The sequence below is a fragment of the Sturnira hondurensis genome, unplaced genomic scaffold, assembly GCF_014824575.4.
Source record: "Sturnira hondurensis isolate 20B ecotype Veracruz unplaced genomic scaffold, ASM1482457v3 Scaffold0015056, whole genome shotgun sequence".
Taxonomy (NCBI): domain Eukaryota; kingdom Metazoa; phylum Chordata; class Mammalia; order Chiroptera; family Phyllostomidae; genus Sturnira; species Sturnira hondurensis.
In genome coordinates, this window is record NW_028087687.1 from 2992583 (window position 1) to 3007644 (window position 15062).

A 15062-nucleotide genomic window follows, 5' to 3' on the forward strand; every position below is an offset into this window, starting at 1 on the left:
GTGGGAAGGAGGCAGTTGAGAAAACAGGAACCAGTAGAGGGGGATGTGTTCAGGACCGGGTTTCGGTCTCAGGAAACCGCTCTGTCTCACTCTGATCCTCACTGTGTTGGAATGGAACCACCTGAAGAGCTTTTAAAATAATGCTGACGCCTGGCACCATCCCACACGATTTAAGTCAAAATCCCTGGATGTGCCTGACAGCTGTTTCCTGATGTTCGTACCAATGGTTTGATGTCGTTAGATGCTTCCGTGCTTTTGTCCATCTCAGTGGTGTCTCCTGATCCCCTTAGTTTGTACGTCCCATATTTAATGAGGGTGTTTCCTTATCACACATTTGAGATATTTCTTGGCTGATTCTTTGTAATGCAGAAGATAATTTAGGTTTAATACCAATATTTAATATCTAAGTTATCAATTTTATTTTTTGTGGTTTGTGTATTCTGATAACTTTTTATAAAGTTTGTTTCAAAGCTAGTGATAGACACGAATAATAATTTTTTCCCTAGAGAAAGAGAAAGGCAGCTCTACCTGTGTTCATATCACACTGTTTTCCTTACCCCACCTTGACGCCACTTCATTTCATAAAGAAAAAATGCATGAAATAGTCATGCATGTGCATATTTTAAAAATTCAAACAGTAAGAGAGTGTATACAATGGTAATAAAAATACGGCTCTCCCTTGGCTCGCTTGCTCAAGTATCCTCTCAGAAAAAAATGATGCGTGTATTAGCATACGTATGCAGACCCTTGTTAGATTCCTGTGTCTGCCATGAGGAATTTCCGCAAATTGTGTGGTTTAAAACAACAGAAATTTATTCTCTTAATAGTTTTGGAGGCCAGAAGTCCAAAACCAAGGGGTCGGCAAGTCTACTAGGTTCTGGGGGTTCCAGGCATTTCTTGACTTGAGGTTGCAGAACTTCAGTCTCTGCCTCTGTTTCCAGAATGGCCTGCTGCTCTCTCTGTCTTCATCTGAGTGTGTCTTATAAAGGTGCCTGGTGGCTTAGGCACCGTAGTGTAATGCTGGAGCACACAGACGCACGGGATAGATTGCATCTGGGTTCAAAGCCCAGCCCCACTGCTGACCAGCAGTACGGTCCTGGACAGTTTACTAACTACTCCCCTGTCTCCCTTGAGTGGGAATAATGACGGTTCTTGTCTCAGAGCATCTTTATGAGTTCACACTTGTAAAGTACTTGGAACAATGCCTTGCAAGATCACCTATGCAGATGCCTTACGGACCAGATTTTACACAAATGCTGTCACACTCTCTACACTGTTCTATACCTTTCTTTTCTTCATATCATATCCCGAAGTCTTTCCACCTCAGAGTATAACAACGTAAGGCTTGCACAGAATTCCAAAGCTCCTTGCACAGTCATTCCAATGACTCCTCTTCTGTGTCAGTCCCTATTGCAGCCACTCTGTATTCATCATCTTTTCTACCGATCAGAAGATTCCTATTTGGTGGATGAATAAAAGGAGTCTCTGTGAGGTTAAGCAACTTCCCCAGCCAGGGCCACACAGTGGGTACCCAGCATTGTGAACGTGGCCAGCTGGTACGGCCTGTGTGTTGGCCATGCCCTCTTCATGTGACCTGACTTTTGTTATCTTTGTCAAGACATTTCTTGGAATTATAACAGCTGCAACAAGAATAGTCTCCTGGTTCCTCTAAACGAGCACGATGACGCAATGCCCTAAAGACAATGCAATACCATTTGTTAAGGGCACTGTGCAATGTGACCACATCTACGATGATACGAGCATGCGCGTGCGTGTGCATTTTCTTAAAGACTTCAGTGTGGCTTGAAATGTCCTCAAATCCACAGCTCACCCCTGTCCCCTCCGCCTATTTCCATGGATACCCACTGCCCTCCTGCTGCCTCCTTTCACGGCAGGTCCCGCAGGTCCCGCAGAGACCCATCTACTGGCTGATGGGGCCCGAGAAGACTTCCTGTTATGTTTGGTGAGTAAGGATGAATAATAACAAGCTGGTCTTCCTTTCCCTCTGAAAGCGGAAGTGACCCTTCCCAGATGTCCAACGTTGTCAATTGTCAAACTGTAGGCTCTTAACTTGTTTTGTTTTGGCTTTTTGAAGGATGAGGTAAATGTCAGACAGTGGGATTAATTACAGAATGATTATTTAACTTGTATGTTCAGCTCTTTACAGAACCTCAATTAAGTGGAAAGTGTCAGGAGTAGGGACTTTTGGCTGCCTGAAATCTCTGGTTGACCAGGCACCCTCTTTTTGCATCAGTGCTTGTTTACATGGAGAAACAGAGTGAAGAAATAAAATGGAGTCGCTATAGTCAAGCTGCTAGATTACCGAAATCAAGTAGGTTTAGGTATGAGGAAAGGAGTCTATTCTTGTTTTAATTAGCCTGAGAACTTGGGCCTTTTCTTTCTTCTTGGGAACACTATGGGTTTTGGTCCTTCCCGTGTCTCCAGTTTCTAAACTCTAAGTCTAAGACCCTTGAATAAACCTGTGTTGTTTACTTCTAGCCAGAGCCTCCGGACTCCTTTCGAGTCCGTTTGACAATAGCACCCTGAAATGATTCCAAATTCCCTTTAGAAAACTGATTTTTTAATTAGTCCTGTAGGATCTCAGTCTTATTTGTGATTCTAGAATCTAGAATTAAAGCCCCTAAGCCCACTGAGTGTTGGTCAGAATGTGGGGAACCAGGATGCGTTTCCCCCAAGTGTGGCTCTATGCAAGTGCATGCATCAACTACGAAACTTTCCTTGAAAGGCGACTTAAAAAAAATCTTGGACCTGAGCTTATTTCGTTTTAACATACCTCATCCAGCTGAGACAGTGCTCCAGAATTGCTCAGTAATGTAGTTGCAATAACTTCGGAAGTGTTAAGCATGGTGATAATAGAAAACAGGCAAAGTTCAGTAAGTTTCTGCTCTGGTGACAATTTCATGCACAGGCTGTAAACTCTTACAGATAAATATTACCTTAGAAACAGCTTTCTTCACACTGAAATTGTCACAGACTGCTCGCTCATATGATTTAAAAATCTGGTTACTGTTTCAGTCTGTAGCCCGTAGAAACCTGCTTACTCACAGCTTTGAACTGTAACCTTTGAAAGGGCAAGTCTCTAACAGGAGTAATTCCGGGAATGTCCAACAGATGGCCTTAAACCGTTTCTACGGTATTACTTTAAAGGGCTTTCACTTTGTCAGGCACTTCTTTTCTTGCATTTGTGAGCTATTTTCTCTTCTCCTGAGAAAGAAACCTCGGTAAGTAAGCAGGCTTTTGTGGCTTTTTCAAGTTATGGCATAATTACTTCAAACGAGGAAGAAAATGCTAGTGATTGTATAGGAAATATGTAACTTTTTTGACATTTTTGCAAGGTGATTGATTTGAAGTGTTTTTATTTTAATGTTGTAAATATCTTTTTAAATATGTAACAAAGATAAAGATATGACTGTCATGAAAAGCACTTGTAGTCATAGTTAAGGAAAAAACTAACTGATGACATTTATTTCTTCTGCTTTTGTCTGCTACCTTTTGTCTTTTTACCTTTCTCTAGTTCCTTTTTTGAGTAACAAAGTAGTTTATGCCACTGCTATAGTACCTGTCACACATGATGCATCTTTATAGCAGACAAGAATATTTTATCTCTCCTGTCATGTGGTTCTGTAATTGCTTGTTTGTATCTGTCACTAATGTATAAGCATTTGGGAAGCAAGGATTATACTGGTGTTATTCATATTTATATCCCCAGCACCTAACGCCAGCAAAGTGCTGGCACGTAGTACACTCTGAATAAACAGTTGTATGAAGGAAACGGCAGGGACTGACCTGGGACTTGCCTTTCTCTGGGTCTCTCACCCAAACTTTGACAAGCATAACAATGTTTCTCTTGCACACTTGTTGACTTGATTATGGTGTCTCACTTACCTCCACGTTTTTCTTATCTTCCCTTACAATTTCAATTTTCATAGATTCTCTCCTCTGTGGTTTTTTTTCTTGAAAGAGAGCTTCTTCCAACTGTCGTATGTTCTCCCTCTTTTCATTTGATGCATTGAAGAAAAAGAAAAAAACATCTTTTTTCTTTCTTTCTGAACACAGCTGCCACAGAGGGATTTCTAGGTAGGTTCTCATTCATAAATGCCGATTACCTACAACGTGTGGAAGGAGTTCTCTCTCTATACAATTAAGACAAGCATGTTTCTTTGAATATAAAATATTTTTAAATTAGCTGTATTTTAAGACAAACCTTTTTTGACATATAAAAGATGTTCAAAATTAGAAATTTTGGAAATACACAAAAGCGTAAGAAAGGAAATTAACCTTATGATTCAGAGATCCAGAGATAACTGCTGTCTGCATTTGATACATTTCTTCTCATTCTTTCTTTCCCTAGGCTTTGTGTATGTGCCAGGTTTTAATCGTATTTGACAAAATTAGAGTTCTACCGCATGTACAATTTTGTATTCTTTTATTCACGTAACATTATATTATAGACCTTATTTTTTCAAAAGTTTAGTTTGAGACTGCATGCCATTCCACGTTATGAGTGTGTCATAATTGGTTAAACCATTTTCTACAATAGACACTATCATTTTTTCAACTTTTCACTATGTCACGAGCATTGTCATAGTAATATTTGTAAGCATATCTCTGTTAATTCCTTTAGAAGACTATTCAGAGAACTGGGGTTGCTAAAATAAGGGTAAGCGCAGGTTTCAACAATTTATATAACTGACCGAATTGCCCTTGGGAAAGGTTGTCTAGTTTTTCATTGCTGCCAACCAAGCAGTAAATGACAGTTGTTATTTCTGCCTCCCTCTTCCACTTGTCAGGACTCTGGTGATTATATTAGGATAGTCTTCCCATTATAGATACCTGGAAATGGAATCGCTAGATCACAAGGTAGTTCCATTTTTATTATTTTTGAGGAAGCCCTTTATTATTTTCCATAGTGGCTGCACCAGTGTACATCCCCTAAGAATGCTCAAGGGGTCCCTTCTCTCCACATCCTTGCCAACACTTGTTATCTCTTACCTTTTTTTTTCAATCCTCACTGAAGGACATTTTTTTCATTGTTTTGAGAGAGAGATAGATAGATAGATATTAATATAAGGAGAGAAACATTGATTGGCTGACCCCCCTATATTCCCCAACTGGGAACCAATCAGGGATGGAACCCATAACCTATGTATGTGCCCTGACTAGGAATGGAACCAGAAACCTTTCACTTTATGGGACGATGCTCCAACCAACTGAGCCACACCAGCCAGGGCTCTCTTGTTTTTTTGATAAATGGCCTTTCTAACAGGTGTCAGGTGACATCTCATTGTGATTTAGATTTGGATTTCCCCAATGATTAGTGATATTGAGCATATTTTCACGTACCTTTTGGCAATTTGTATGCTTTCTTTGGAAAAATGTCTGGTTAGGTCTTCTGCCAATTTTTAATTGAATTATTTGGTTGTGTTTTTACTTTTTTTTGCTATAGGGTTATAGGAGTTCCTTATATATTTAGGATATTAACCCCTTATCAGATAATATGGTTCATATGTGTTTTCTCCCAATGTGTCAGCTGACTTTTCATTTTGTTGATTGTTCCTTTTGCTTTGCAGAAGCCTTTTATTTCGATGTAACCCTACTTTTTCATTTTCAGTTTTGTTGCTTCTGTTTTTGGTGTTAGATCCAGAAAATCATTACCAAGACCAATGCCAAGTTTTCTTCTAGAGGAAGCTTCTCTTAGTGTTTACTTCTTCTAGTGTTTGCTTCTAGGAGTTTCGTGGTTTTAGGTCTTAAGTTTTTATTCATTTGGAGTAAATTTTTTTGTGAGTGGGATAAGACAGGGGTCAAAGTTTTCTTTTGCACATGCATATACTGTTTTCCTGACACCAATTATTGGAGACTATCCTTTCCCCATTCAGTATTTTTGAGTCCCTTGTCAAATATTAGTTGACAGTTTATGCATGTTTTTTTTTTCTGAGCACTCAATTCTGTTCCATTGGTCTATGTGTGTCTTTTTTTATGTGAACACCACACTGTTTTGATTACCACAACTTTGTAATATAGTTTGAAATCAGGAAGTGTAATGCCTCCAGCTTTGTTCTGTCTCAGAGTTGCTTGATTATTTGGGGTTTTCAGTGGTTCCATAGGAATTTTAGAATTTTTTCTATTTCTGTGAAAAGTATCATTGGAATTTTTATAACTATTGTATTGAATCTACAGATGGCTTTGGGTAGTATGGACATTTTTAACAATATTTTTTCTTCTGACCCATGAACACAGGATATTGTTCCATTTATTCATGTCTTCAGTTTATTCAATGTCTTCTGTGTTCAGTGTATAAGTCTTTCACCTCCTTCGTTAAATTTATTCCTATGTATTTTATTCTTTTTGATGCAACTATAAATATGATTGTTTCATTTATTTCTTTTCCAGGTAGTTGTTGTTAGTGTGTAGAGAAACAATTCAAATTGTTTGGTTTCGTATCCTGCAGCTTTACTGAATTTGTATATTAGCTCTAAAAGTTTTTTGGTGGACTCTTCAGGGTTCTCTACATGTAAGATCACATCATCTGAAAACAGAGGTACTTTTTACTTCTTCCCTCCCAATTGATATCCATTTTGTTTCTTTTTATTGTCTAATGGACTCTGGGACTTCCCATATAGTGTGTTGAATGGAAGTGGTACGAGCGCTTCTTGCTCAGCTGTTACCTGAGTGTCTGTCATTGTGTGATGAGGAGTTGGAGGATGGTGGCCTAAAAGGGAAACTCAGTGTTGTGACCTGCCCACATCAATACCATTGGGGGACAGCAAAACTATGTAATTACCTGGTTGTTGTTCACCCTTGGTGAACACAGAGACAGACTAGAGAGGGTTGAAATGTGTTCATACCTCCTGTCAGGGGGTCTGTTTTCCCAAGACAAAGCTTGAGTGCACTGTACTTCCCTTAACACAGCTGTTTCTTTTTTATGAGTGTAAATGTTTTTCAGTCTTGCCATTAATTTTCCATCTTTCTGTATTTTAGGTGGCAAGGTGTTTTTCAAGTGTTTCTGTGTTTTCATGGTTATTTTGGTGAACAACCGGAAGAGGTTGCATGGGAGGAGTGGGTGAGGGACTTTTAACCATATGCCATTTAAAATTTTTTTATATTTAAATTTTTTTCACATGCCATTTTTTGAAAAATATATTTTATTGATTATACCATTACAGTTGTTCTATTCCTCCTTTCATTCCCCTCCACCCTACACACCTCCTCCCCCACCCTTGTCCCCTTTAGTTTATGCCCACATGTCTCAAGTTCTTTAGATTCTATATTTCCCCTACTCTTCTTGCCCTCCTCCCTATCTATTTTTTACCTACTGTCTATGCTACTTATTTTATGTATCTTCTCCCCCCTTCTCCTCCTCCCACTCCCCTGTTACTAACCCTCCATGTGTTCTTCATTTCTACGGTTCTGCTCCTGATCTAGCTGTCCTCTTGGTTTGCTTTTGTTTTAGGTGCAGTTGTTAGTAACTGTGAGTTTGCTGTCCTTTCACTGTTCCTATTTTTATCTTCTTTTTCTTAGATAAGTCCCTTTAACATTTCATATAATGAGGGCTTGTTGATGACCAACTCCTTGAATTTGATCTTATCTGAGAAGCACTTTATCTGTCCTTCCATTCTAAATGAAAGCTTTGCTGGGTAGAGCAGTCTTGGATGTAGGTCTTTGGATTTCATGACTTGGAATACTTCCTTCCAGCTCCTTCTTGCCTGTAAGGTCTCCTTTGAGAAATCCGCTGACAGTCTGATGGGAACTCCTTTGTAGGTGACTGTCCCCTTTTCTCTTGCTGCTTCTAGGATTCTCTCCTTCATTTTAATCTTGGCTAATGTAATTATGATGTGCCTTGGTGTGTTCCTTCTTGGGTCCAACTTCTTTGGGACTCTCTGAGCTTCCTGGATTTCCTGGAAGTCTATTTCTTTTGCCAGCCTGGGGAAGTTCTCCTTTATTATTTGTTCAAATAAATTTTCTACTCGTGGCTGTTTCTTTTCCCCTTCTGGTACCCCTATAATTCGGATGTTGGAACGTTTCAAGATGTCCGGGAGGTTCCTAATCCTCTCCTCATTTTTTTGAATTCTTGTAACTTTCCTTTTTCCTGTTTGGTCATTTCTTTCTTCCTTCTGGTCCACCCCCTTGATTTGAGTTCCAGTTTCCTTCCCATCACTATTGGTTTCCTGTGCATTTTCCTTCATTTCAATTAGTTTAGCCTTCATATGTTCTTCTAACTTGTGACTATAATCAACCAGTTCTGTAAGCATCCTGATCACCAGTGTCTTGAATTGTGCATCTGAGAGTTTCGCTATTTCCTGGTCACTTAGAGTTATGGGCTCTGGGGCTTTGAGTTTTTCTTGAGCCATAGTTTGGCTTGTTTGTGCCTGTTACCTGTGAGGAGCAAAGCCCTAGGTGTTCACCAGGGCCGGGCGACCCAGTTGCTGGGTTGTGACACTGTATGTGGGGGCGGGGCCAAAGGAAGGCAATGGCAAGCACCCTTTGTTTCCTCCCGCCGCCACCGTGGGCCGTGCGATTCGTCCCACTGCTTGAGAATGTGCAACCACGGTCAGCCGCTGCTGGGTTTGTTGCTGGGGGCTGTGCGGTCCGTCTCACTTCTCACTCCTGCCATCCCAAGCCCTCACTGGGTCCACTGGCGCTACCCCGGATGCCTGGGTGTCTGGGGTCGGGAAATCCTTCCTGCCTGACCCTGCTCCGCTGCTGCCTTCTCCCCCCTTACCGTCCCGGTTGAATCGTTCGTTGTTGTTGGACTTCCGTATAATTCAATTTTCTGTTCTTTGGCTGTGTCTTTGTTCTCCAAACCTTTGTTGTAGTCAAACTTGGTTGTGGGAGAAGGCACAGTGTTTCCACCTATGCCTCCATCTTGGCAGAAGTCCCTCACATGCCATTTTTTAAAAATTGAAGTATTATTGTCTTTTAAAATATGGCATTTTGTAGGCAGAGGACCTGAATAGGCACTTCTTCAAAGAGGACATACAGATGGCCTAGAGACATATGAAAAGATGCTTAATGTCACTAATCACCATAGAGATGCAAATTAAAACCATAATGAGATGCTACTTCACCCTTGTCAGAATGGCTATCATCAATAAATCAACAAATAACAAGTGTTGCTGAGGATGTGGAGAAGGGGGACCCTAGTCCACTGTTGGTGGCAACACAGACTTGTGCAGCTACTCTGGAAAATGGTATGTGGTTTCCTCAAAAAACTAAAAATAGAATGCCTTATGACCCGGCAGTTCCACATCTGGGTGTATATCTGAAGAAACTCAAAACACTAATTTGAAAGAATGTACGCACCCCATGTTTATTGCAGTGTTGTTTTCCGTAGCCAAGGTGTGGAAGCAGCCCAAGTGCCCATCAGTAGCCAAGTGGATCGAAAAGCTGTGACACACACACATGCAGTGGAATATTGTGTGGCTATAAAAAAGAATGAAGTCTTACCATTTGCAACAGCATGGATGGACCTAGAAGGTAATTATTCTGAGTGAAATAAGTCAGTCAGAGGAAGACAAATACCATATGATCTCACATGTGGAATCTAAAGAATAAAGTAAATGAACAAACCAAACAGAAACAGACTCAAAGAAAGAGAGAACAGACTGATGGATGCTGGAGGGCAGAGAGTTTGGGGGATCGGGTAGAAAAGGTAAAGGGATTAATAAAAAGGATTTTGGTTAAAGAAAATCAGTGGCCTGGTCCACTTGCAGTCGTAACTCTATCACATTACAAACTCCGTGAGGTCGGGGGTGTAGCCTGCCACCGATGCCTAGAATAGTGCCAGGCATGTAGGAGGCACTCAATACATATGTGTTTTATGTTTGTACATACTTAATAATTTTATCATAAAAATAATTTTACCAAAAAAATATGCCGTTTTGTAATGAAATGTTACAACCCAGAAGAGTGCTTACTCTTCCAGAGAATGGAGAATTGAAACTGTACCCATCTGACCCCTCTTCTATTCCAGCAGACCCACAGGTGATGAACAGTGGGTCCTTTTATTAATAACACTGGACAACAGCCAGTCAGAGTCTGCTCCCAATCATTCCTGCTACACAAAGTTGCGCTTCTGTTGTTGCCTGCTCTTGTTCCCTGGGGGTTCCTAGATGGTTTCCTAAAATCTTGAATGAGGTCCAGTGACTCTCAAGTTTCCAACCTTTCGTTCTGGTCCAAAACACGGAGTCAGTGGGCTTGTGCACCTGCCTGCACCCCTCAGCCAGGTCATCTCCTTCACCGGTTGTCACGAACGTCAGTGTCTAGGCCATGTTATACTACAGTGAGAGGTCCTGGCTGCAGAAAAGTGTTCTCTCTCACACACAGCAGCTTTTAGTCTGACCTGCCTTCTGACTCCCTCAATGTGCTTATTAACACTTATCTGTCTTTTCCTGTTTTATCAGTGTGTCAGCTGTAGGGACTTGATGTTTAGCAGATGATCAAATGCTGAATCCTGTCCCTCTGAATGTGCTGCTTCTGGTCTAATGTGAGTTGGACAAGCATATCCATCTTATGGGAATCGTGAATAAAGAAATCATTGAGATTGTGTTTAGTAAGTAGAAGTTTGAAAACAATCCCCCAATCCTTATACATCTTAATGTACATTATATTTCTAGGATTTGGATGCTTATCAAGATGCTCTGAAGAACAGCAACAACCTTTTGGGGCATAGCCACTTCCACACCATGACGGGGGACAGGAAAACCACTGTGGGAAGCTTTCATTTTGTTTACCTCGTAATCTTCGTAGTTGGAACCACAGCCCAGTTCTCTGATGAAAGTGAGTTCACAGTGAACACATCAAACCAAGGCCTTACTCATGTTCCGAAAGGCCTGCCACCCCAAACCAAAGTCTTAGATATGTCTCAAAACCATATATCTGAGCTTCACCTCTCCGACATCAGCTTCCTCTCACAGCTGAAAGTTCTCAGGCTTTCCCACAACAGACTCCAGAGCCTTGATATTAGCCTTTTCAAGTTCAACCAGGATTTGGAATATTTGGATTTATCGCACAATCAGTTGCAGGAGATATCCTGCCATCCTATCACCAATCTGAGGCATTTCGACCTCTCATTCAATGACTTTGATGTCCTGCCCATCTGTAAGGAATTTGGTAACTTGACTCAACTGAATTTCCTGGGGTTAAGTGCTAAAAAGTTACAACCATTGGACCTGCTGCCAATTGCTCACTTGCATCTAAGTGGCATCCTCCTGGATTTGGAAGGTTATTACGTGAAAGAACATGAGACAGAAAGTCTTCAAATTCTGAATACAAAAACACTTCACCTAGTTTTTCACCCAAATAATATCTTCTCTGTCCAAGCAAACATATCAGTTAACAGTTTGAGATGCCTACAGCTGAATAATATTAAGTTGAATGATACAAACTGTCAAGTTTTTATTAAATTTTTATCACAACCAACTAGAGGTCCAAATTTACTGAATTTTACACTCAACCACGTGGAAACAACTTGGCAATGCCTGGTCAGAGTTTTTCAATTCCTTTGGCCGAGACCTATAGAATACCTCAACATTTACAATCTAACAATTGTTGAAAGCATTGATGAAGAAGAATTTACTTATCCTGAAACATCTTTGAAAGCATTGACGATCGAACATGTTACAAACAGAGTTTTTATTTTTTCGCAGACAGCATTATATACAGTGTTTTCTGAGATGAACATATTGATGTTAACCATATCAGATACACATTTTATACACATGCTATGTCCTCAAACCACAAGCACATTTAAGGTCTTGAACTTTACCCGGAATGTTTTCACAGATAGTATTTTTCAAAAGTGCTCCACTTTAGTTAGATTAGAGACACTGATCTTACAAAAGAATGAATTAAAAGACCTTTTCAAAGTGGGTCTCATGACTAAGGATATGCTGTCTTTGGAAATACTGGATGTGAGCTGGAATTATTTGGAATATAATAGACACGACCAAAATTGCACTTGGGTTGGGAGTATAGTGGTGTTAAATTTGTCCTCAAATGTACTTACTGACTCCGTTTTCAGTTGTTTACCTTCCAGGGTCAGGGTTCTTGATCTTCACAATAACAGAATAACGAGGATCCCTGAAGATGTCAACAGTCTGGAAGCTTTGCAAGAACTCAATGTTGCTTTCAACTCCTTAGCCCACCTGCCTGGATGTGGTAGCTTTGGCAGCCTCTCTGTACTGATCATTGACTATAATTCAATTTCCAACCCATCAGCTCATTTCTTCGAGAGCTGCCAGAAGATTAGGACCATAAATGCAGGGCACAATCCATTCCAGTGTACGTGTGAGCTCAGAGACTTTATCCAAAGTATAGGCCAAGTATCCAGTGAGGTGGTAGAGGGTTGGCCTGACTCTTATCAGTGTGACTACCCAGAAAGCTACAAGGGGACCCTACTGAAGGATTTTCACGTGTCTCCATTAACCTGCAACACAGCCCTGCTGATCGTCACCATTGGGGTCACTGGACTGGTGTTGGCTGTTACTCTGACTGCCCTCTGTATCTATCTGGATCTGCCCTGGTATCTCAGGATGGTGTGTCAGTGGACCCAGACCCGGCGCAGGGCTAGGAACATACCTTTAGACAAACTCCAAAGGACTCTGCAGTTCCATGCTTTTATTTCCTACAGTGAACATGACTCTGCCTGGGTGAAGAATGAACTGGTACCTTGCCTAGAAAAAGAAGATATACGGATTTGTCTCCACGAGAGGAACTTTGTTCCTGGCAAAAGCATTGTGGAAAATATCATAAACTGCATTGAGAAAAGTTACAAGTCCATCTTTGTTTTGTCTCCCAATTTTGTTCAGAGTGAGTGGTGCCATTATGAACTCTACTTTGCCCACCACAATCTCTTTCATGAAGGATCTGACAACTTAATCCTGATCTTGCTGGAACCCATTCCCCAGAACAACATTCCTAGCAAGTATCACAAGCTGAAATCTCTCATGACACAGCGGACTTATTTGGAATGGCCGAAGGAGAAGAGCAAACGTGGACTTTTTTGGGCCAACATTAGAGCTGCTTTTAACATGAAGTTAGTACTAAACACTGAAAACAATGATGTGGAAATGTAAAAAAAAGTCAGAAAATCCAACTTAAGAAACTCTCATATACATGGATTCCAGTGAACATCATGGTGTTAAGCTATTGCCTAAATGGTGCCCACATTCTCTGTACGTGCTCAATAAAGACAGAGCAAAAGCCATGCTCCATTGAGCCCGGGAAGCAGGTGGGGGCAGAGGTGGTGCCCAAACTTGCCAGTTCCAGATAGCTCAGTCTGTTCTGGTTGAACCATTTTGTTTCAAATCAAAACAGTCCTGTGTGGGTTAAAGACTCAGTCATTCAAAGACCCATCTCCTCCCCTTCCCTTCCCCAAATGGGTTCTGTGTGAGCAGGAGTTGAAGGGGCTTCATGGCAGCAAAGAAAGAGTCAACCTCACATCGGTAAACAGAGCTCCTTCGAGTGCCCTGTGCATCCTCATTGGTCTCCAGGTGAGCTCTGTCATCCTACTCAACTTTAGGGCTTGGAGAAAAGTTAGACCAGATGTGGAGAATAAAGACAGTTTTTTTTCTTCACGTCTGAATAATCGTTAAATTTTTGACCTAGCTACACAAATATGCAGTAGCTTGTGTATATGAAAGGAAATACAGCCTTAGTCAAAGGCCGTTGAGGCCAAAGACATGGGCTTACCTGCTTGCCAAAGTCCTCTGCCACCCGCCCGCCCCTACCAAAGAAACAAACAAAAAGACCCCTCAGAGCCAAATTTATTTGTAACTGGTTATTGTATAGGACATTCTGGAGCATTAAAATTTTGAAGAATGCCTCAAAGCTAACGAAAAGCACATTTTAGACAGAAATATTAGACACAGCTAGGTTGGACTTACTGGAAAAATAGCAGAAAGAGACCAGTAATCCTCAACTCATTTTACCATTTACAGAAGACTCGATTCAAAAGGGTGAATAGGGATTCATGAAGTAGAGGTGCCAGGCCTGGGGGGAGATTGCTTTGGATTTCTCCCAAAGGCAAACGAGAGGGGCTCTGAACATAGTAGAAACATAGTCTGGTGCCTACCTCGCCTGAAGGCTCGCTGGGCAACAGGAATGCACAGTCCAGGACAGCGGATGGGTGGGTTGAGAGCTCCTGGAGGAGCTTGACAAGTGTCTCCTAGAGTTGGTGCCCTGGTGGGCAGTGAGTATGGAGATTGATGAATGATGCTTCACACATATAAGTGCATGATAAATATTGAACAAATGAACCAAGTGCTTCCCACCTGGAGAATTCAGTAGGCAAAAGGTTGGCTTGGGCAGCCTGCAAACAGCAGGAAGAGGAGAGAAAGGAAGAAGCGATTATAGTCTGCCCTCCCATTAGTTGGCACGGCAAATTTCCTTCAGGCCATGTCAACCATGGAAAGGGCAGTGGGATGAAGTTGTCCTGAGGGGACCTCAGCCATCTGGGCAGCTTTTTGTACAATAAAGGGACAATAGAGGCCATGGGATGTGGGAAAAGAGGTGTGGGTGGGAGAGGGAAGGCTTCTAGAAGTGGCCAGAGAAAGCGCCATTTGCATCAAGGAACTGTGCAATGTGGGGTTTGCCCGAAGGTTCTGAATAATCCCTGGGTGCATCTGGTTAAAGAGCCAACATTGGACTCCGTCATCATAAGAGGCAGAGGCACAGGGCCTGGCTGCCCTGTCCAAGTTAGCTTCAGGGAGATTTGCTCCTCTCTGTCCACTGCACTCTTCCCTTGCGGTAGCCTGGGGACATCCAGAACATAGAGAAGTCAGGAGATGGAGGAAGGGTAAAGACACTGACCACACACACTCCTCCCCGACTTCCCAGCAAGGAAGGCCTGAGTCAGGGCCAGGCAGACTTTTGAACTGGGTGTGAGGTGGGTGTCAGATTGGACCAGCTTGGGCATTTTAATGCATGAAGTACAAGTGCAATTGCTCGACTGAGACTTGTCACTAAAATCAGTGGGGTCTGCCCCCAATTCAGAATAGATCCTGAAGGAGGGAGAGTCCACAGAACCTGGCTGTAAGGCAGAG

General features: G+C 41.6%; 1 protein-coding gene across 7 annotated transcripts; it reads left to right on the forward strand.

Annotated features, from left to right (window-relative positions):
• Positions 1-1906: 1906 nt before the first annotated feature.
• On the forward strand, positions 1907-13098 carry TLR6 (toll like receptor 6). 7 transcript variants are annotated; one of them, XM_037064337.1, is made up of 4 exons: positions 3154-3242; positions 7000-7081; positions 10430-10504; positions 10635-13098. In XM_037064337.1, exons 3-4 carry the CDS (start codon positions 10484-10486, stop codon positions 13092-13094), a joined length of 2481 nt encoding a protein of 826 aa, XP_036920232.1. In that variant the 5' UTR covers positions 3154-3242; positions 7000-7081; positions 10430-10483; the 3' UTR covers positions 13095-13098. The 7 variants fall into 7 exon arrangements, with proteins under 7 accessions (XP_036920236.1, XP_036920231.1, XP_036920232.1 ...); XM_037064338.1 differs by lacking the exon at positions 3154-3242 and adding an exon at positions 6438-6559; XM_037064336.1 differs by lacking the exons at positions 3154-3242; positions 10430-10504 and adding an exon at positions 1923-1963.
• The last annotated feature ends 1964 nt before the right edge of the window (positions 13099-15062 follow it).

Bases quoted from the DNA above. Each gene is read 5' to 3' on its own strand.
- TLR6 (XM_037064336.1), top strand. From the start codon at position 1,932: ATGGGGCCCGAGAAGACTTCCTGTTATGTTTG. The intron at 1,964-6,999 runs GTGAGTAAGGAT...TCTGTATTTTAG, and splicing joins AAGACTTCCTGTTATGTTTG to GTGGCAAGGTGTTTTTCAAG. The intron at 7,082-10,634 runs GTGAGGGACTTT...TTATATTTCTAG, and splicing joins AGGTTGCATGGGAGGAGTGG to GATTTGGATGCTTATCAAGA.